General features: G+C 36.3%; 1 protein-coding gene and 1 long non-coding RNA gene across 2 annotated transcripts; one reads left to right on the top strand and one right to left on the bottom strand.

Moving 5' to 3' along the window:
- Positions 1-338: 338 nt before the first annotated feature.
- Positions 339-3,975, top strand: LOC138907238 (uncharacterized). The gene is made up of 2 exons (XR_011415035.1): positions 339-3,017; positions 3,688-3,975. It is a non-coding gene; the product is annotated as an uncharacterized lncRNA (long non-coding RNA).
- Positions 3,976-19,306: 15,331 nt separating this feature from the next.
- LOC104120429 (LOB domain-containing protein 40-like) lies at positions 19,307-20,544 on the bottom strand. The gene has a single exon (XM_009632189.4). The coding sequence runs from the start codon at positions 20,247-20,249 to the stop codon at positions 19,503-19,505; it is 747 nt and encodes a 248-aa protein (XP_009630484.1). The 5' UTR covers positions 20,250-20,544; the 3' UTR covers positions 19,307-19,502.
- Positions 20,545-22,744: the final 2,200 nt, after the last annotated feature.

The raw sequence follows: 22,744 nt of genomic DNA, 5'->3' as shown, positions 1-22,744 counted from the left end.
TTTTTTATTTATTTCTAAGAATTATTTCGAGTACGTTTTCGACTAATATAATCGTAAAGCTTCACGGAAAATTCCGCGTATAGAATTTTCCGACTACTATAGTCGGAATATTATATAGGAATGTCAAACAACTTTTGACCAAATGGTCCTGACAGTGGTAGTCGAAATTTTAAAAAACAAATAATTAAATAATATATATTTTCCGTTTACAGTAGTCGAAATATTGTGAGACCTTATTTTATGACTACTGTAGTCGGAAAATTAAGTTATTTTCTACCTAATTCCATTAAATACTTTTTTTCCCACACACGCTCTCTCTTACTCTCTGTCTCTTTCTCTCTTCACGCTCTCTTCGGCTCTCCAAATCAACGGCGCCGACGAAATCAATTCCAATGGTACCGACAATATCAGCGATTGTTCTTCATCAGATAGGCTCTCTCTCTCTCTCTCTCTCTCTCTCCCTGTCTAATCTTCTATGACGACTTAGGATTTTATTTTTAGTGTGAAAAATCAGCGGCGGTACTATTTTAGTGTTAAAAACTTAGTTTGAAAAATAATTGACTGGGTTTGTTCTCTCATGGTCAAACAGCCGATTGTTGTTTACTGGGTTTGTGATATTTTGAATGCTATGTGATTGTTCTTAAAATTTAAGTATATCTTAGAAAGAATATTATGATGGAATAATTAAATGATAATGAGGTTTGCACTTTACATTTGGTGCGAAAATTAAGAGTGCCTAACAAAATATCACAAACCGACCCATTTGATTTATTCATAGTGCGTTGATTTCTGAAAATTTGGTGTTCCTTTCTGTATATCATTCAACATCACATGGTATTTTATATTATAATTTATAAGTTTAGTATAAATTGAGTAGTTTTATCCGTTAATACATTTTTTGAGGAATTGAGAAATTATTTATTATTTTTTAGATTGTCCCCTAAATTTTTGACCAATCGGGTATGTTTACTGGGGCTGATTGCTGAGCTATTTTAGGTTCGCGAATGGAATTCTTGTTTGATTTTGGGATCATTTTGACTGCAGTGGGCAGCCTCCTTGGAATGAAATTAGAAGTTGACTGTATAGGAATTTGTCTCCAACAAGAGAAAGTTGCAGGCTGCAAGGTAGAGGAGAGATAATATTTCGGTTAGCAATTTGTTATAAGGTACAAAATCTTTACCAGTTTGCAATTCTAACTAATCTTGAACTAGAACTACGAATATCCATTATGAAACTTTTTGCCTAGCTTACTTATGATGCGAGGTGTAATTTTTGTAATCTCTTGATGTTAACTCTCTTGATGAAGAAGAATCCGGAACTTCACCTCTTTAAAAGCTCGTTTATTTTTCTAAAAAAAATTATCTGGGTTAAGATAGATCAGTAGTAGTGTAGTACCATAACATAAAAAGAAGAAGATAGATCGGTAAAATATGGTAAAGGAGATGGTAGAGATACACAGATGGATTGGAATTTGAAACCTTTTACTCAAGGAGATCTATTAGTAGTATAATTATAATAATAACACCAATTTTTAGTTTCATCTCTTGAACGTTGCTCTCAGGAGAGACAAAATTCCTCTACTTTAAGTTCTATATTTTCTTTTAGTTAAGTCACATTGAAACTTTGGTGCAAAAGCAATTGCACTATGTTGATCCATACTTTTTCATTATATTGTAGTAATTCATATATAAAGATGCATATTCATATGATGTCTAGAAAAATAAAAGAAAAATATTCATACTTAACTGCTTAGTTGATACCACTACTGTTGCAACTTGTAATTCAAAGGGGAAAAAGAAAATAAAAGTAGAATCAGAAAAACATGGAGGAGAAGAAAAGTCCTAGAAGCTAGCTAATAAACATGCAGACCTATATTTTGTTTTTTCAAAACAATTAAGCATACCTCAAAAACTCTGATGTTGTTAGAAAGATCTTGGAAAAGTAATTAATAGAGAATGCTAGTGTGAGAGAATTCATGTAATCAACCTAACTTTTATTGTGAAATTTTAAATTTATAGAGTCATTCATAGTTAAAATTGTTACACCCCATATTTTCGTACGTGGAAGTACGCCATAAATAAATTGATATAAGCTCAGAAATGAGATGTTACCTTCCTCATTTTCATACGTTAAAGTTTCTTCGTAAACTAATCACATAAGTTCGGGAATGAGATTATTTTGAGATTATAAGCATTATGCTATTTCAAACAAGTGATAAGTAAATTCGTGAAGGTGAAAGGGTAAGCGAATCGAAGAAAACGAGTTTCGTCGAAGTTTGACATGTTGGGATAAAGTATGGCCCGAGCTAAAATACCCGATACTTATGAACTAGTACCATACAAGGTACCACATAACCATGATAGTAGGATGTATAAGGTATGTGAGAAGTGAGTAGTATTTTAAGTAAGTGAAAATAATTCTTAATTATATGGGTAATTAATTAATTATTGGGTAATGGGACATTACCTAATTAATTAATAATTAGTGGTTGATTAATTGAAGTCTTTGGATAAAGATTGGACACAAAACGTGGCAGCCACATAAAACTACATTAAGTGACTCATGTATTATGTAGCAGGGTATCAATTAAGTAATTTGTGACTCGTGTATTATGTAGCAAGGTGTCCATTAAGTGATTCACCCCTCTTTAATCTTATGAATGAGATTTGCATACAAATCTTCACTTTAGCACATGCAAGCTAATGCTTGCTTACCTCCCTTGAGATTAGGAGCTACAAGCATCATTTTAGCACAAAGTTAAGCCAAATTTGACAATGGTTGGAGTTGGTCTATTGTCAAAACCGTGTATAATTTCATACAAATTGTATATGTGATTTTCTACAATCAAATCTCATACAAGACTACTTAATATTTAGCAACGTGAGATTTTGCGATTCTAAGGAAGTACAGTGCAATCGTTTTCAAGAATATCATACAGATTTTTCTCTACTTCGATCCGCAGTTATGTGCTCTTCGCAAAAGACGTGTGTTAGAGATTGTCAAGAGAATCGGCTCAGGTATGTTAAGGCTATCCCTTCTTTCCTTTTGCCATGATCTATACGATACAAACAAAACGAGTAAATGCACAACTTTCATAAATAACTCTATTCATAAAGTATTAGAGGTGTCTATGTTCTTGAATTCCCATATGTCTTATTATTCTATCGTCTATTCATGGGTCTTAGAAAATACATAAGTTGATAAAGTTTATTTCATGATATTAATCAGAGGTATAATGGTCTTATGACGTTCCGAGAGATTTTATTGACGTACTTCTCATGCACTGCATTCATTTATACATATACATTGACCCATGACCAGACGGCGTTATATACGCGTATATATATGTATGTGTGTGTATATATATAGGATATGGGAAAAGGTTACGGTATTATATACGCACCACCACCTGATCAGCTAGTATACGTTGATGATTTGCCCACATTGGCCGAGATGATATGATGGGATGCCCTCAGAGGCTTGATGATATTATGAACACATGTACCTATGCATGACATGCCATTCGTACGCATATGCATGACACTCTAAGTATTTCATGATTTACATAGTTATTCAGACTTATATTTCTTCCATGTATTTTGTATACTTATTTATGTTCTTACATACTCGGTACATTATTCGTACTGACGTCCCTTTACCCGGGGACGCTGCATTTTATGCCTGCAGGTTCCGATAGACAGGTCGAGCGTCCTCCAAGTAGGCTATCAACTCAGCGGAAGATGTTGGTGCACTCCATTTGCTCCGAAGTTGGTTATTTGGTTAGTATCATTTAAACATGTATTGATTAGTATGTCGGGGCCCTGTCTCGGCCTTATGACATTTATGTACTCTTAGAGGCTTGTAGACATATGTCATGTATATGAAAGATTGTATGGCCTTGTCGGCCTATGTTCAATATACGAATGATTATTTTCTCCATATAGGCCCGTACGCCATACGTATAAGTTTGGATTACTTATTGGGTCGTCCAATGTCGAGTATTTCCCCATATTTTATTCTACTTATTTCACGATAGCCTCTCTGGCTCATTTACCTATGATATTATGATACGAAGATACGTTACGTAGGTACTCGATTGAGTAAGGTATCGGGTGCCCGTTGCGGCCCATCGGTTTGGGTCGTGAAAGTGGTATCAGAGCAGTTCTGTCCTAAGGAGTCTACAAGTCGTGTCTAGTAGAGTCTTGTTTATGGGTGTGTCATGCACCACACTTATAAGCAGGAGGCTACAGGGCATTTAGGATTGTCACTCTTTCTTCTTGTTCTAGATCGTGTGGTAGAGCTCACTTATAAGAATTCACATTCCTAAATTATATTCTATTCGTAATACAATAATGCCTACATCTAGAAAGACGGTTGGTAAGTGATTGAATGCGGTTGTGGAAGAGTTGAGTCAAAGGAACTCGATTTTTGCATCATGCTTATGATGAGTAAATATGAGGGCTTCAGCAGATCTTGTGGGTATTAAGACGTGTAAGCTTCTTGATAAGGAGACTTAAGGCAAGAATATCGATCCACCCCTATGGTGAAGGGCAATGAGAGATTTAGAAGATAGATACAAGTTTCAAGAAGTAAAAAAAGCAAGGTGAGGAAGGGTACGAGGCGCCCAGTTAATGAAGATTATCAGTATTTACAATTCAGGCAGAGAAATATAAGCATTTTGAGTTACCTTCAATAGTAACATAGGTATGTACAATTGGTCACACCCATTCCAGTATGCCCTATGGGGGTCAACAAAAGTAGTATAAGAGAAGGACGAGATATCAAGATCTGGCTGGGGTTAGAGTAACCCAAAATGATGAATGAATCCTTTTTGAGTTAGTTGACATTTCTGAAGGGTATTACAAAGGTGCTAACAGATCTCCTTGTGAGACACCCAGATGGTGCACTCTAAAATAGTACAGCTAGATATGAGCACTACAAAGATAGGCACTGGAAGCCTTGAAGGGAAAAATATTACCTTAGTGTGGCTCCCGTCCCTAGTAGAGGGATAACGTTAAGCAACCTGAAGAGCCATTGGATGGAGCAAAGGCGAGCAAAAAGCAAAAGAATATCTTGTTGAAGTTTTTACAATAAAGTGATAGACATAAATGTTAGCGGAAAATAAGAAGAGAGTCAATAAAGTATTATGAGTAAGATATGATACATGGATGACAACGGTAGATAAAAAAAATGACAGTATTACATAGTCTATAATCAAGTGAAGGAAAAGACGGGACGTGACAGGCCTTGAGACAACAAAAGAACATAGTCCATAAAATCATGTCCTCATTTAGAAAAAAATAAGTTTGTGACTCTAACGTGATTACCAAAAGGAAAAGTTAGACCCGGAGTAATAGAAATCAGTATGGACTGGTGAACAAGGTAAACTAAACATGAATTAGGGATTGAGTGATTTGATAATGATTGACATCATGAGAATTTCAGATTTCGTTTCGGCAATAACAGAATAGACAACAAAAGAAGATTCATGAGAAATTCAGAGAATGGTCATTTAGGAAGACGCTTCCCTAAAGCAAGCATTATGAGCAAAGTTAAGCTTAAGGGACTGTATGTGCCAGTTATACTAAGTGTCACACTCGCGGGTAAGAAATTTTATTATCCTTGGTACAGAAGGATTACCGCAAGGCGAGTAAGGGTCATCAACGATGTGAAAAGACGCCAAAAATGAAGAGGTAATCTTAGTACGTAGATCATCGTAGCATTAAATCTTAGTACTCCCCTAAATGAGGGAATATGGAGTGATGTAGCATTAAGTCAGAATTAAGTGGTTCTAGTAACTATGGACTGGTAAAGGAAGAATACGATAAAAATGAGAAAAGGGATGAGATTGCACTTACTCAAATCCTACTGATATGCTACGATTCCATAACATTATGCAAACACGACGTCAAGGAGAGGAAGTAAGGGTTCATGACCGAGATGTGATTGATAGATAAAGAGCCAGTGCAGGACGTAAGTTAAGACAAAGGAAATGACCCAAGAAAGATTATGCAGAATATTGATATGAATGAGTCAACGATTAGTTAGTAATTGATTCAGGAAGAGCCTAGTTATTGTTAGATAAGAGGATACAGAAAAATCAATAGATCGTGCAAGATAAACAAGAGTGACCCCCCCCCAACATGGGGAATTCAATCTCGCAGATATGACATCATGAATCCTTGAGAAATATTCAGATAGGAGTTGGGGTAGTTAAAGGTACCGTATGAGTATTACGAAAATAAAAGAGAATGCCACTAGGAAGACTGTCAAAATATCAAGCAACCCTACAAGCACAAGGGCGTGGAGGTATGTAACTACGAATAATTATAGGCAAAGCAGGATATCAAAAATTCTATCGGGAATGCAATGTAATAAGCTCGCAGCTTTACAAGAGCCAGAAGGTCTCCCTAAGTACTACAACGAAAGACTAGCTGAGGAAATAAGGTAGAAGGCTTCAATCTAAGCACAACGACCTAAGAGGAAATGGTCATGTAACAATAGTCTCACAACAAAATTGTATGCACTCCAAAAGAAAGTGACACCAACTGTGGCTAATGAATGGGGAGAAAATCAAAGGTAATATTCGAGACCATATGAGTTGCACAAAATTCTGATAGGCATGGGAACTAGGATAAGTTAAGTGTGCACGCAACAAGGGGGCGGAAAGACCAGGAAAAGTAATTGCATACGTTTAAAGAAAGCTGAGATGGAACGAAAGGAATTATTCGATCAATGATCCAGAGTTAGTACATTATGAATACACTCAAGATTTTGGAGTATTATCCATGCAAGATATATGTTTACAATCATACAGTCGTAGAAGATTTCGGTATAAGCTAAAAGAAAAGAAAATTGAGTCTCGGTCATAGACAAATGATTGAATTGTTAGAAGGTTGTATCATGAATATTTCATAGCACCCATGAAAGGCTAAAGTAATAACTAATACCATGAGCTGTAAATCGGGAAATAGCTTAAGCCTACATAAAGGCTGATCAGAAGTAGGAGGAAACTAAAGAGCTATATCAACAAAGTAAATCAGGAATCTGATCATTGGACCCAGAAAATTATAGACCTCGTGATTGAGAACATTGCAGGATTACCTCTTAGATATCAGAGGTACAAGAGAGATAGTATAGTATCCATATTCTATAATAGCTCTACGATAAAACTAGTTAGAAGAAGTACCAGCCTCATAAGAAGTCAGCATGAAGCTCCCACCGAATTGTGTATGCCCCAGAGGTGCACGTATTATAATAGAGCTTCAAGTTGTGGACGTGAATTATACCTATGTGGAAGGGAGGTCATGAAAGAGATAGAAGATACGATGCCAGATTTTAAGGTAAGAAAGGTAAAGGTGAACAACGTACGAAATACTCAAATGTAGAAGGTTGTGAGTAGTCCACACTGCGGATAAAAGGCTAAAAATGCATGGATTCAGTATCCAGGAATGATAGCAGCATCGTCAGTGGCATACCTTCCAGCCTATGGTTTCTAAGTACCGAAAGGTCTAATTAAGAGAGTAAAGAAGAGTTAGAGACTATGTAATGTCTCACTTGATGTTCCAAAAAAGCATAAGAAAATCGGTTGCAAGCTAATTATGGTATAGCGACAAAGGTTTACAAGACATGAGCAAGGATAAGGAAAGGCGAGTAAGAAGGTAACGAAAATGAATAAGTCATCAGGATTAAGACCATGAAAACAAGAAGAGCAGATGGTTTCTCTAAGTTATAAAAAGCTCAGTATAGCCTGAATGAAATTAAAGGAGTCTAAGATTAGTAACATTTAGAAGATATGGACTGCTGCCCTGGTAGCAGAATGAGGGCGTAATTGTGATAAATAAAGATGACGTTTGGGCCTCCGCTTGAGTAAGGATTTGAAGAACAAAAATAAAGGAAGGGGATCTCATGAATTGTATAGGATTAAAATACCCATGTAAGATGAATCACATTGGGATGATATGAAATACAGTTATGAAAGCTTGGTATTGCCCTAGGTGGATTAGTCTAATCATTTCAAATATTCCTTGATGCAATGTAAGCCCTAGTGGCAAGGTATGACGTAAGAAGTTTCAAGTTATCAGTGGTATATTGTAGATTAACATTGAGGTGAATCAACAATGGATGGTTAAAAGTTACAAAGTATGAGATGAGATTAGGCAATCATTCTTAAGATGAATGGTAAGGAAGAAGCATTAAAGGACTTGGATTTATTCACAGAACAGTTGCCAAGATGGCAAGAAGAGTACTAAAGTATTCGGAAGGTATAGGTTACAAAAATGATAAGTACATCAGTCAACATTCGAGGACGAATGTTCCAAAGGGGGGAATGATGTTACACCCCATGTTTTCGTACATGGAAGTACGCCATAAGTAAATTGATATAAGCTCGAAAATGAGATGTTACCTTCTGCATTTTCGTACGTTAAAGTTTCGTTGTAAGCTAATCACGTCAGTTCGGGAATAAGATTATTTTGAGATTATAAGCATTATGCTATTTCAAACAAGTGATAAGTAAATTCATGAAGGTGAAAGGGTAAGAGAATCGAAGAAAACGAGTTTCGTCGAAGTTTGACATGTTGGGATAAAATATGGCCCGAGCTAAAATACCCGGTATTTATGGACTAGTGCCATACAAGGTACCACATGACCATGATAGTGGGATGTATAAGGTATGTGAGAAGTGAGTAGTATTTTAAGTAAGTGGAAATAATTATTAATTATGTGGGTAATTGGTTAATTATTGAATAATGGGATATTATCTAGTTAATTAATAATTAGTGGTTGAATAATTGAAGTCTTTGGATAAAGATTGGACACAAAACGTGGCAGACACATAAAACTACAGAAAGTGACTCATGTATTATGTAGCAAGGTGTCCATTAAGTGATTCACCCCTCTATAATCTTCTGAATGAGATTTGCATACAAATCTTCACTTTAGCACATGCAAGCTAATGCTTGCTTTCCCCCCTTGAGATTAGGAGCTACAAGCATCATTTTAGCACAACGTTAAGCCAAATTTGACAATGGTTGGAGTTGGTCTATTGTCAAAACCGTGTATAATTTCATACAAATTGTATATGTGATATGCTACAATCAAATCTCATACAAGACTACTTAATATTTAGCGACGTGGGATTTTGCGATTCTAAGAAAGTACGGTGCAAACTTTTTCAATAATATCATACGAATTTTTCCCTACTTCGATCCACCGTTATGTGTTCTTCGCAAAAGACGTGTGTTAGAGAGACTGTCAAGAGAATCGGCTAAGGTATGTTAAGGCTATCCCCTCTTTCCTTTTGGCATGATCTATACGATACAAACGAAACGAGTAAATGCACAACTTCCATAAATTACTCTATTCATAGAAGTATTAGAGGTGTCTATGTTCTTGAATTCCCATATGTCTTATTATTCTATCGCTTGTTAATGGGTCTCAGAAAATACGTAAGGTTATAAAGTTTGTTTCATGATATTAATCAGAGGTATAATGGTCTTATGACATTTCGAGAGATTTTATTGACGTACTTCTCATGCACTGCATTCATTTATACATGTAGATTGACCTATGACCAAACGGTGTTATATATATATATATATATGGGATATGGGAAAAGGTTACGGCGTTATATATGCACCACACCTGATCAACTGGTATACGTTGATGATTTGCTTACAGTGGCCGAGATGATATGATGGGATGCCCTTAGAGGCTTGATGATGTTATGAACACATGTACCTATGCACGACATGACATTCATACGCATATGCATGACACTATAAGTATTTCATGATTTACAGAGTTATTCAGACTTACAAGTTGAGTCAGTTACTCTATATTTCTTCCATATATTTTGTATACTTATTTATGTGTCTTACATACTCGGTACATTATTCGTACTGGCGTCCCTTTGCCTGGGGACGCTGCGTTTCATGCCCGCAGGTCCCGATAGACAGGTCGAGCGTCCTCCAAGTAGGCTATCAGCTAAGCGAAAGATGTTGGTGCGTTCCATTTGCTCCGGAGTTACTTGTTTGGTTAGTATGATTTAGACATGTATTGATTGGTATGTCGGGGCCCTGTCTCGGCCTTATGACGTGTATGTACTCTTAGAGGTTTGTAGACATATGTCATGTATATGAAAGATTGTATGGCCTTGTCGGCCTATGTTCAGTGTACGAATGATTATTTTAGCCATAAAGGCCCGTACACCATACGTATAAGTTCGGATTACATTTTGGGTCGTCCAATGTCGAGTATTTCCCTATATTTTATTCTACTTATCTCACGATATCCTCTCTGGCTCATTTACCTATGATATTATAATACGAAGATACGTTACGTAGGTGCTCGGTTGAGTAAGGTACCGGGTGCTCGTTGCATCCAATCGATTTGGGTTGTAACAAAAATGTTGAAAGTATTACAATTATTCAAAGTGGGAACCTATAGAAGAATATCTCAATTTGTATTACTTTCTCATATTTGGTGGTGAGGGTAGTAAAAAGAGCAGAGAATAATTTTGAAAATTCTTGACTCAATGAAATGATAAGAGATGCTTTTGAGATATTTCCCAGGGGCTCAATTCGAACCAAATGATGAGGCTAAGCGCTTTTATGGACAACTAGAGGAAGCTAGTCTCCTACTGTATGAAGTCTCAATGCATTCCACCAAAAGTTATTGTCAGAACGGTGTGAAACAGCCGAAGTTCACATTGCTAGAGTGAAAATATTTATGAAAAAGCACATGTCACACTCTTATGATGATGAAGAGACTGAATCTGATGTCTAGTAGTGTGTTTTGGTTGATTAATGTTCTTGGATGTTTAGAATTTATATTTAGACTTTATTTGTAAGTTTAGATGTTGTGGTATACATGTTTAGACTTTATTATATTATAGTCGATGTATATTAGCTACTTAGACTTGATATTGAATATTTATATTTTAATTAATGTTTTAGTTTGATATTATGGGGTTTGAATCTTTGAATTGTTTGGTTAAATTGGTTGAATTGATTGGTTAGATTAGTTGTTTATTGTTGTGGTATGCTAATAAAATGGCAGTATTCTGCCAAAAGGCAACCCAGATTTCCGACTACTGTAGTCGAAAAATGTGCCCAGAAATTATGATTTTCCGACTACCGTAGTCGAAAACCTCACTGAAAATTTCCACAATATTCAAAATTCCGACTACTGTGATCGGAAAATAAAATAAATATAAATAATAAATAATTATTATTTATATAATATTTCGACTACAATAGTCAGAACTATTTTTTAAAAATAAATATTATTTTATTAAGTTTTCGACTACTGTAGTCGGAAAATAGCTCCCTTTTCGAATTTTTGGCGGAACAAACTTTCAGACTACAGTAGTCGGAAAATTCTGACTACTGTAGTCTGAAATTTTTTTCGACTACTGTAAATCAGTCGGAAAGTAGTCGAAATAAGTACTTTTTCGACTATTTTGGTAGTCGAAAATAGCGAATTTCTAGTAGTGTTACCACCAAGTCGTCAACATAGCATTCGACATTCTTGTGGAGAAGATCATAAAAAATATTCTGCATAGCCCTTTGGTAAGTAGCACCAGCGTTCTTCAAGCCAAAAGGCATTACCTTGTAGCAATAAATACCATTAGGGGTACGGAATGTAGTAAGCTCTTCATCTTTTGGCGCCATTCGAATTTGGTTATAGCCCGATGAACCGTCCATAAATGACATTGCCTCCTACCCAGCAGTAGCATCGATCATCAGCTCTGGAATAGGAAGCAAGAATTCATCTTTGGGACACGCATTGTTGAGATCTCTGAAGTCAACGCACACCCAAATCTGGCCATTCTTCTTCCTTACTATGACAATACTTGAGACTCATGTTGGGTATTTAACTTCGCGAATAAAGCCAACTTCAATGAGTTTGTTAACTTCACTTTCGATCAAGGGAACCTAGTCTGGCCTAAAGCGCCTTTGGGCTTGCTTAACAGGACGAGAGCCATTCTTGACTGCAAGGTGATGGACTGCTACTTTAGGGTCGAATCCAGGCATCTCTTTGTAACTCCAAGCAAAGATATCCTTTAACTCCTTAAGTAACTCGATATAAGTTCTTTCTTCATTAATTGCTAGTAAAGCACTTAGATATGTGGGCCTTGGTTCTTCATTTGTTCCAAGGTTAACTTCTTTTAAGGCATCAATCGTTGTCTTTACCCTTCTTTAAGTTCTGGGGGAGCATCTTTCGCATCTTCATATTCTTGAGGGTCCCCATCATTTTGAAGGATATGTGATAACACGGTGAAACATCCTTCAATTTCTCGTTATCCTCCATTAGAGATGAAACTCCGTGCTCTCCTTGTGCAGTGACATGATATGAAGAACCCACACTTTCTTTGTATTCATCACATTCTTTAGTGTAGACCACAATGTATGGCTTCACCTTTAGTACCTCATCACACGAAACCATGACTTTTGGTTGTCGCCTCATTCTGGAAGCAACCAGACTTTGGAAATCCTTAGATATCTTCTGAATTTTGGGTGAAGCGGGTGTTCTTGTATTTCGATAATTTCTCCGGAACTTATTCCTTTTCTTTAATGGACCCAATCTCTCAAACACGGAAGTCCTCGCAGTTGATTTTCCAAGCCGATCAAAGACAAAAGGCTTGTTAGAAGTGGCGGATTCATCTTCTACAGTGACATAATTGATGCTCGCTCTTCTTATGGAGATATGCATTGATGACAGTTGCTTGTATCCCAAACCTTCACGTGGTTGCCTCGCCGCAGCTTCTGATGGGAGCTTCCCTAACTTTGACGGTTCATTGGGATTGTATCCAGCTTTTGCAAATAGCGTATAAGCGTTAGGGTAAAAACCTTCATCTGTTCGCTTTGTAGGGAGTGCCACATTCTACAAACGATTTTGGGCCACAAACTCTACAAGTGGCTTTGAGAGAAACTTTACTTCCTCAATTCATTTTACCGGAAGAGTTAACTCCTTTAGCATGTTAGTTTGGAAATTAGATGATTCACCTTCATCTTTCTTCCTTTTAGGGACATATTGTTACTTTCTTGCCATAAGACGCAATATCCCCTCTATAAGGTTTATTCGAGTTAGGTTGTACCTCCTCAGTAACATCTTTGTCTTTACCAGCAGTCACCTCAGCTCTTTTAGTTGTGGGCTCATCATTCTTGCTTTTCATGACATCATCAGTATTTAGCTCCTTCACAATGCGGTTCTTCAAGTAGAAATTTGCATTGACGAAATGTGACTCAGCCTCGGTGAATGGCTCATCATCAGCAACTATCTTCTTCTCGACTTCACCCTCGTAGTATTTTAAACATTGATGGTAGGTAGATGGAACTACTTTATTTCTCATGTATCCAAGGGCTTCCAAGCAAGACGTTGTATGAAGTCTTTGCATTGATCACATGAAGCCATGCACTTGATTGCATATCTTCGATGGTGATTACCAACTTGATCGCACCTATGGATCTTTGCCCCCCTTGGTTGAATCCTTAGATCATCACACGACTTTCTGAGAGTTCGTTCATGGGTATACCAAGTTCTTTCATAGTGCGAATTGGCAACATGTTCACTGAGGATCCTCCATCAACCAAAATTCGATTTATCCTTTCATCACGCATATAGTCAACCAGGTACAATGGGAGGTTATGAAGAGTGTCACCTAGTAGAAGATCGTCATTTGTGAATGCAACATTTTCCTCGCACGCGTTAACTTCTTGAGAAATAGACTTGATGGGCTTTTTGAATGATGGTGCCAATGGTAGGTCATCACTCTTTTCTTCCCCTTTATCAGCATTGCAATAAGAGGCCTTAATACCGTCGTGGGAAATCTTCATGAGGAACCAACATGGCAAGAAATCCTCCAAGGTCACTCGATGTCGGGGCTTTTGAGGGTGGCGCACCTCCACATTTGCTTTCTTCAAATGCCTAACTGGATTATGTTTCATTGGTCTTTTTACCATCATCTTCCTTGTTGGTTGTTCTATTGATTCTTTTCGTGGGCTCCTTTTGTGGCGCCTATGATGAGTCACCAATGTCCAACCTTCATCATCATCAGGTTGATCGACTTCAACTTTGTTGTTCTCCAGTAATTCTTCATCTTTACTTTCTTTAAAACCACATAATTCATCCGGACTGAATGAGCCAAAGGTGATAGAGACTTGGTTTACGCTTGCTTTCTCATCTTCAAGAATGATCTTCTTTTCACGAGCCAAGTCCATAACTTTATCCTTGAAAATAAAGCACTTCTCCAGAGGGTGGCTCACGAGTCGATGGTATTTGCAGTAATTTGGGTCATTCGTTTTACCAGCTTCATTTGGCCGCTTCATCTCCGGAAGCTCAATGAGATTTAACTCGATGAGTTCTTCAAAATTTGCTGGCACATCAGAATCCAGAAATGGGTACTCCTTCTCTTGCATTTCTTTTAGAGTCAACTTTCCACTTGGTTTATCTTGAAAAGAAGTGGATTTCGTACTCTGCTTCTTACTCACCTTCGTTGTGAACTTCACAACTGATGTGTTGACATTCATAACTTCTTTATTTTCAGACTTGGGTGAAAACTTGATCCATTTCCCGACTTCTTGCTTGTCGTTCCCTTTGTGAGGCTCATAGATAGGCAGCCTTTCGTTTCCAGCGAAGGCCATGCTTAACTCCATGTCATGGGCACAAGTCGCAAGTTCTTCAAATGTGCTAGGCTTGATACCTTGCAAGATGTAGCGGAGTCCCTAATGCATGCCTTGGATGCACATATCAATGCTAGAAGCTTCACTAAGCATGTCTTTGCAGTTGAGGCTTGAATTCCTCCAACGATTGATAAAGTCGATAACCGGTTCACCCTTCCGTTGACGAGTATTTTTAAGTTCCACCATGCTCATAGTGTGCCTTGTGCTATAAAAGCGATCGAGGAACTCTTGATCTAGTTGATCCCAGCTATCAATAGATCTCGCCTCGAGGTCTGTATACCAGTCAAAAGCATTTACTTTTAGCGAGCGGACGAACTACTTGACGAGGTATTCTCCATAACTCCCAGCGTTGTTGCATGTCTCAATGAAGTGTGCCACATGTTTCTTTGGGTTGCCTTTTCTATCAAACTGTTGAAACTTTGGAGGTTGATAGCCAACAAGCATCTTCAACATATCGATCCTCGCAGTATATGGCTTTGCGTATGTGAGAGAGGACGTGGTAACAACTTCATACTTGTTTTTAATTGTTCCTTCAATGAACTCCTTCAGATGATCGATTGTAATCATCCCTTCAGATGAGACAGGGATAGCCTTAGCGGATGCAACTTGTCTCGGGGGAGAATTACTCTCTGGAACCTCTGGGAGTTTTCCATATGCATGGGTGGGTTCTTCTTCCATCAAGATTCCCACTCTATATGTTAACTTATCAATTCTAGCATCTTGATTTTACATTCACCTGGTCAAGCCGGCGATTGCTTCCGTCAATTTTTTCAACTGCTCCTCCACAGATGAATTGTTTGTCACCATGGCTGGCATGATTGTCGTGGACGATTGAGAATAGCATGGATTGTCACACATATTGATCTTCGATTGGATCACGCTATGTGGTGTAAGTGGGGAGGATCCATCACTTGAATCATCACCATCTTCCTTCACAGCAGAGTACTTGGATCTGGAGAGGTCAAGCAGAGCAAGAGTTTTCTTGATCTTTTCAGCAGCATCACTTCCTCCTTCGGGTGCATTTGTGGAAGATCTTGCTCCTTTTGAGGATGAAGATCCGAAAACAGGGGTTGATGCGGACGACACTTGGGGTGCTTGTTGTCCTAACGAACTTGCTTTGCTCCTCGTAACTGGTCTAAAGCTTCCAAAGGTAATATCGAGGATGCTTTCCCCATCAACATAGAACCTGGAATTGGCAGCCTTGGTGGAACCGTGGAAGTTGAACTGGAGTTAATTTTCTTTGAAGCTATTTCAATGTTCTTGAACTTTGGTGATTGAAAAGTTGAGATGAGAGGTAGAGATTGTCCCACTAGGCGTGCCAGAATTTGTAGACAATAAATTTGCGTCGAGAAAATAAAATCAAGATCGAAAAATATTGCAACAATCGTAGTATTTTATTTCAAATATTTGAGTGTTACAATCTCTATGGTTCCTCTTATTCTACTTTTTCAATATAAATTCAAGGGCCTTTGAGCTTGATCTTGATTTGTTCTTCGTCCTTGAGTTTGAACTTGATTTGTTCTTCATTCTTGAGGTTGAACTTGATTGCTTGAAGCTTGAAACTTGTGGAGGAATTTGCAGCGTTTGATCCGCGAGCTCTTTCTTACTTCTTGTTATCACTTATGGTATTTTTTTCTAGGTTATGAAGACCTCTATTTATAGTTGTTGGAGGGAAGAGTTATGATAAGAATAAACTCTTTCTAGCCAATCAAATTGAAGTGTGACAAGGCCGAATTTGATTGGCCAGAACATGTCACTTGCACACGTGGTGCGATTTTATTGGTTTTTTAATGTGACTTGGCATGCCTCGTCATTTTAACACGTGGCACCAAATTGGACCTCTAGGAAGATGACATCTTGGGCCTAATGAATTCGGCGCATTACTTGTAGCCCAATTAAATAGGCTAGCCCAATGGATTAAGACTTATTTATTTAACACATATAAATTGGACATATAGAATTGATCCAATTATATTAGCCCATAATATTTATTTGGACCAAAATGTATTTAATTTAAATTATAGTCCAAATTATTTTATTGAATTTAAATCCAATAAATTTTGTATGCCTACATCGGTTTTTGTCAGTTTTCGAATTTTTCTTAAATATGAGACATGCACTACACAACACATATTCCAGCGACTACATTTTGAATGTAACACTATCAAACTAATTACTCAATGAAAAAATAATTATTTTTAACATGAAATAAAATCTCGTACTTAGCAAAATAAAACTATCAATCAAACTATAATGTAAATACAAAAAGTTAGATTATTATAATAGCAAAGAATTAAACTAAAAATACAAACGACTAATATGTACCATAAAATTTTAGAAACTTTATATAAAACTATACATATATATAGGCGTAATAATAAATTAAAATAGTTACTTTTATAATCGGTTTGGTTCAGATTTTTTCAGTTATTTTTTGATTAAAACCAAAACAAAACTAAATTTGATCGGTTTTTAATTCAAAACCAAACCTAAAAAGTATCGGTTTGTTTGATTTGATTTTTCGGATTTTATATGAACACCCCTAACTACTTCTTTTTGCATGATACAAAAGGTGAAAAGATTGATCAGATAATATTTTGTGAGGTCTTTAATTAATTAATAAACTACTAACCAAGAAAATGGAAGCTAGCTCTTGGTGACGCACCAAAACATTATTCTAATTTCTTATGTATTACGAAGATAAGAAACACCAAAAATATTAAGTATCTATCTATACTATATTAAAAATACGAAACTCTTATCGAAATGTCGTTCGTTTATTTTAACCTTCGTAAATATATTTTATTTTGGATATAATTGTAATTGTAATCGCTACTAATTTTTTTATTTTGTTTTTGGGGATAAAACAAAAACTCTTGTGTATCACCGTTTTTATTGGAGATGAGTTTATTTAAGTTTAGGATTCTTTAGGCTTTATTTGTTTAGGATTAGCATTCTTTAGTCTTTACTAACATGTTACTTTCTTTTAGGTTTAGGCTTCTTTAGGTTTGACTTCGTTGGAATATTTCATCCTATTTTTAGTTCCCATCAACATGAGTTCAAGGTGCAAAACAAGCCAAATCTTTTCTACTTTTTCCCTTACCTAATGTTCTATGGATGCTGGTGTTCTTTTTCTACTTATTTCCTTATCAATATTTGTTATTTTTGTAAAGTTATTAGACTTCTCACTTTCTTCAAACAATATATATTTAACAAATTATGTAAGTCATTCTTGATCTAGTCTTTAATATTATTGTACATATGAAGGAAGATTCATGTGGAACGTGTTATTGAGACTTAGAGCCGACTAAGACGAGATTTTAAAGGCAAGTTTTTTTTTCAAATTTTATTTCATATTTATATTGTTAAAGTTTTATTACATATTTTTACATATTATATGTTCAAATAAACACTTCTTTGCGAGAACCATATTTATAAGGAGAAAATAGAGATTTGTTTGCAAAATTAGCTATTGTACGTTTTGATTTAAATTTTTTCTCTTATCTAATGTTCTATGGATACTGCTATTCTTTTTCTACTTATTTCCTTATCAATATTTGTTATTTTTGTAAAGTTATTAGACTTTTTCTTCAAACAATATATATTTAACAAATTTATGTAAGCAATTCTTGATCGAGTCTTTAATATTATTGTGCAGATGAAGGAAGATTTATGTGGAGCGTGTGATTGAAACTCAGAGCCGACTAGGACGGAATTTTAAAGGCAAGTTTTTTTTTTCAAATTTTTTTCTCATTTATATTGTTAAGGTTTTATTACATGTTTTTACATATTATATGTTCAAATAAATATTTCTTTGCGAGAACCATATTTATAAGGAAAAAAATAGAGATTTGTTTGCAAAATTAGCTATTATACGTTTTGATTTAATTTTTGATAAATATCTATAATAATTTTCAATTATATGGAATGATAGAGTCTACTAATATGATGCGTGGTTACAAAACTACAAAGACGGGCTTCAAAGTCCAAAACTTATAGGAAAAAATGTTTAGGGTTTGAATTTAACTAATACTAAAAGAATTTTCTAAATATAAATCCCACTTGAACAAGCACACTGTAGAGATAATTAGTATATATATCCAATTCGGACTTCAAATCATTCTCTTAGAAAAATAAAATATTCTGACAAAAAATAAGTTACTAAATAATTTGAATTGAGGCTATGAGGACTTATGTGGAATAATATTGTTTACGTTATTGAGTTTGGTCAGTAGAATCAATATCCATTATTTCAAGGAATTTAAATTACTTTTTATAACTCAGTAGGTAATTCTTAATAATTTTTACTTTTATTTTATAACTCAATAGATAATTTTGATGTAATTTTTTAAAATCTATTACCCATCGGACATAAGTTACACGCGCAACACGGACTAGTATATGTGAAAAGATGCTAACCACTTAATAATGGCCCAATTATTTTTCTATTACATACATCTTGGCTTCACATCTACCTGAGTTTATTCGTAATATTATCTTGAATACAAGGTCATCCCTACTTAAATAAACAAGTAATATCACAAGAATAGAAACATCCAAAACCCCAAAATTATGCAACTTAAAACATGTAATTAAAATAAGTAGGTCGAAACATGAAAGGGCAGTTAACTTCGGATATATGTATATTAATTTCTCTATATCTAACATTCACATTCCACATGCCGCACAAAGAATTTTAAAGAAATAGAAACCTACTAATCTAATCATCTTTTTAAAGCAGCCAATCAAAACAAGCTCGAGCTGATCTACCGTTATATTGTATACGTGTCTTAATCCAGACCATTAATTTCTTCATCAACTTCTGGTGGACCCACATTCTGGCGACTTCATCAACGGCTGCAACCCCAGTGTCAGTTCCAATCCAACATCACTCTCATCTAACTTAGCCAACGAGGCTTCAACAGTCTCCACCGAGCCGCTGTCAGCGTCGCCGCTCTCTCCTTCCCGTTGTTGACTCAGACCCGAGTCTCGGCTCGGCGACCCGATTACTTCCTCCTCCTTATGAGACCAACTCCACATGACCCGAGCCGCATAGTCAACCTCAGGCGACTGATTCCTCTGCTGCGGCTTAGCCGACACGCGCTTAAACTTAGTTCGCATCTTCACTTTGTGCAGATCGGGAGTTAAATCGTTTTCCTTGGACACGTGGCGGATGTCACATACTTTGAGCGACGGGCAAACGGTATTTGCAGCCGAGTCGGGAGAAAGTTTTTCAATCGACGCGCCGCTTAGAACGGCATCAACAGCAGCTTGACAAAGTTGCCAGTTACCGGAGGTTAACAAACCAGTGGAACCGTAAATGGGATTTACAATACGGCCACATGCTTCATACAACAAAGAACTGAAAATAGCAGGACGCAAATGGTCAGGCCCAGAATTGATGAGATTGAGTAGACCAGCACGGCCGTAGAACTTAGCGAGAAAAAGGGTAGCGTTGGATTGTGCTTCAGGGGATTTAATCCATTGAAGACAGGGTTTAATGGAGCATTTTTCGTTGCAGCCTTTTCGGAGAACCCGGCATCCATTACAGCTTAAACGCATAGTTTAATATCACTCTCTGTTTATGTCTTTTGCTATAGGATTTGAATGGAGTTGTATTGTGGTTTTTGGGAATTGAAAGAGAAAGAGTTTTTATATGGGAAGGAGAAGAATGAATTGAGTTTTCCATGTAAGAGGGAGTTGTAGTTTATAAGGGGCGCTGCAAGTGGTTTCACAAATAGTGGTATCCTGGGAAATCTCAAGTCTCTTTGGCTGTTTCAAGACTTTGGGAAAAGCTCATTCACCTACTTTTGTAATCTCCGATTTACCCTCATATCCAGACATTACTATTTAAATTATCTTTACGTTGATTGCCCATTTATCATACTCCCCCATCACATTTTATATCTTCCCTTTTTAACCAATAGAAAAGAAAATATTAGCTTTCTATATTTAATAATATTTTAATTTAAAATAATAATTGTATTCTTAATGAAACGATTTACAGTGCATAAATTTATGATTTATTTTAGATTATAAATTTAAAAATTTATTTTTTTAATCTTATACAAAATCCCACCACATATACTGATACGGGGAATACTTCTTTTTTTTTTATTTGAGCTTGAAACTGACTATGCTTTACTTAAATAACAAATTTTAATTTTTTTTTTCATACTGTTCATAATCTTTTTATAAATAGGATACTTATATGTTGTTATGTTGGTTTATTCGGTGATCCATGATTAGAATTGTATTCTATCTTTTTTGAATAGACCAAAAAAAAAAATAGGTTCGTATAAATTGGAACGGGGAGAGAGTATGTAATCTTCTAAAGTTAACTTATATTGAAATCTTGATTTTGTTGTTGTCTAATGCAAAATTTTGTACTCCATATCTATACACAAAGTATTAAAAAAACTAAAAATTAGAAGTTTCAACTTTTAAAAAGAATTTCTTAAAGTTTGTGCAAGACAAATTCGATCATTTAAATTGGGAATGAAGGTATAGAACAACCTAAAAGAAAAACAGACTCGTGAGGGTACTATAGTCATTTCATAACTTATGGCGAACAATATTCTTCCAAAATGAAAAAGGATAAGGCGGGACATGCAAGTTGGTCCAAAACCAGGGATTGTATCAAAGCAACACGTGTAAAGCCTGCTTTCACAGTCCCAGACTCATGGCGGCTCGCCACATACTTCTTCATTATAAGCGTGTTCATTGCACGCGCTCCACAAAGATTACTGCTAGGGGGTGAATGCGTAGTGTATTTCTCTGTATTGTTCACTTGTCACACTAACGATAAAAGAGATTTCCTTTTAACAAAATGTAGAAATTTATGATCCCATATTTACTAATTCAGTCTTTGGGAAAAAGGTGACGGTAAGAAACTAAGTATCCATTATTAAGGTCAAGCATATAATAGTTCAATAATATCTTATTTACCCTAAAAATCGGATAACAATTGAATTTATAAATAGTTTTAATGATACGTGATATAACTTGATACAAAATGATAAATCAGATTGCAATTAAAATAAGTAATGAAAAAGTAAATACAAACCACACAAGTTAAACAGTCTTAGCCTTGGAAGGTTAGCCACCCTCGAGCCAGAAGGGAATTTGTTGATATCAGAACAGAACAACAAGAGAATAATAGGAACTTAAATAGAATAATATATTGCTTTGGGATGCGTGTTACAATGTATCCAATGAATAATCAGACCACCATTTATATAGTAGAGGAGTCCTACTTTAGGTACAATTATATAAAAGGTAAAAGATCTCTTGATTCGCTGATTGCTGGTTCATAATTGTTTCGTGCCGAGATTCCCGCCGTAATATCCGACCGGTCACGGATATTTCGGTCTTATGTTGGTTATGCTGACAATGTTTCTCCGAGCTCGATCGGGGCTAAGGTCGACTCCGAGATTACTAACTTAATGTTCTCGAAGACAGGCGTTCTGGCCTCGGGTGTAGCTCGGTGGGATTCGGAGTCGATCTTTAGTATTTGGTTGTCATGTTCCGAGCCTAACCTGCCATGTCGTAGGCGAGCTCAATTCTGACCATATACAGATAGTTCCCTCGTTTTTCGAATAGTAGACGACGAGAAACGAAGTGACCTTTTGATTCTTTCTTCGGTACCACATGGCAGAAACGACAAAACAGTTGAAACGTCTTGTCGTTTGATTCCTTGGTAGCATATCGGAACCTGAGACTTGGTTCTCCGACTTCGACCAGTACTATATCTTCGGTGCCGTAGATCAGTGAGAACGGGGTGGCCCCGGTATTGGACTTCGAGGTCGCTTAGTATACCCATAAGACTTCGGGTAGGATTTCCTTCCATTTTCCTTTGGCATCAACTAACCTCTTTTTGAGGTTTTGTAGTATTGTTTTGTTGGTCGATTCTGCCTGTCCATTCCCACTAGGGTGGTAGGGTGTCGACAGGATCCTTTTGATCCTATAATCTTCGAGAAACTTACTTACTTTGCTACCGATGAATTATTTTCTGTTGTCACACACGATCACGGCCGGCATTCTGGAGCGGCATATGA

Source organism: Nicotiana tomentosiformis, chromosome 3, assembly GCF_000390325.3.
Source record: "Nicotiana tomentosiformis chromosome 3, ASM39032v3, whole genome shotgun sequence".
Classification (NCBI taxonomy): Eukaryota; Viridiplantae; Streptophyta; class Magnoliopsida; order Solanales; family Solanaceae; genus Nicotiana; species Nicotiana tomentosiformis.
The sequence above is the reverse complement of the archived record's forward strand: the minus strand, read 5'-3'. Positions and strand labels throughout refer to the sequence as shown.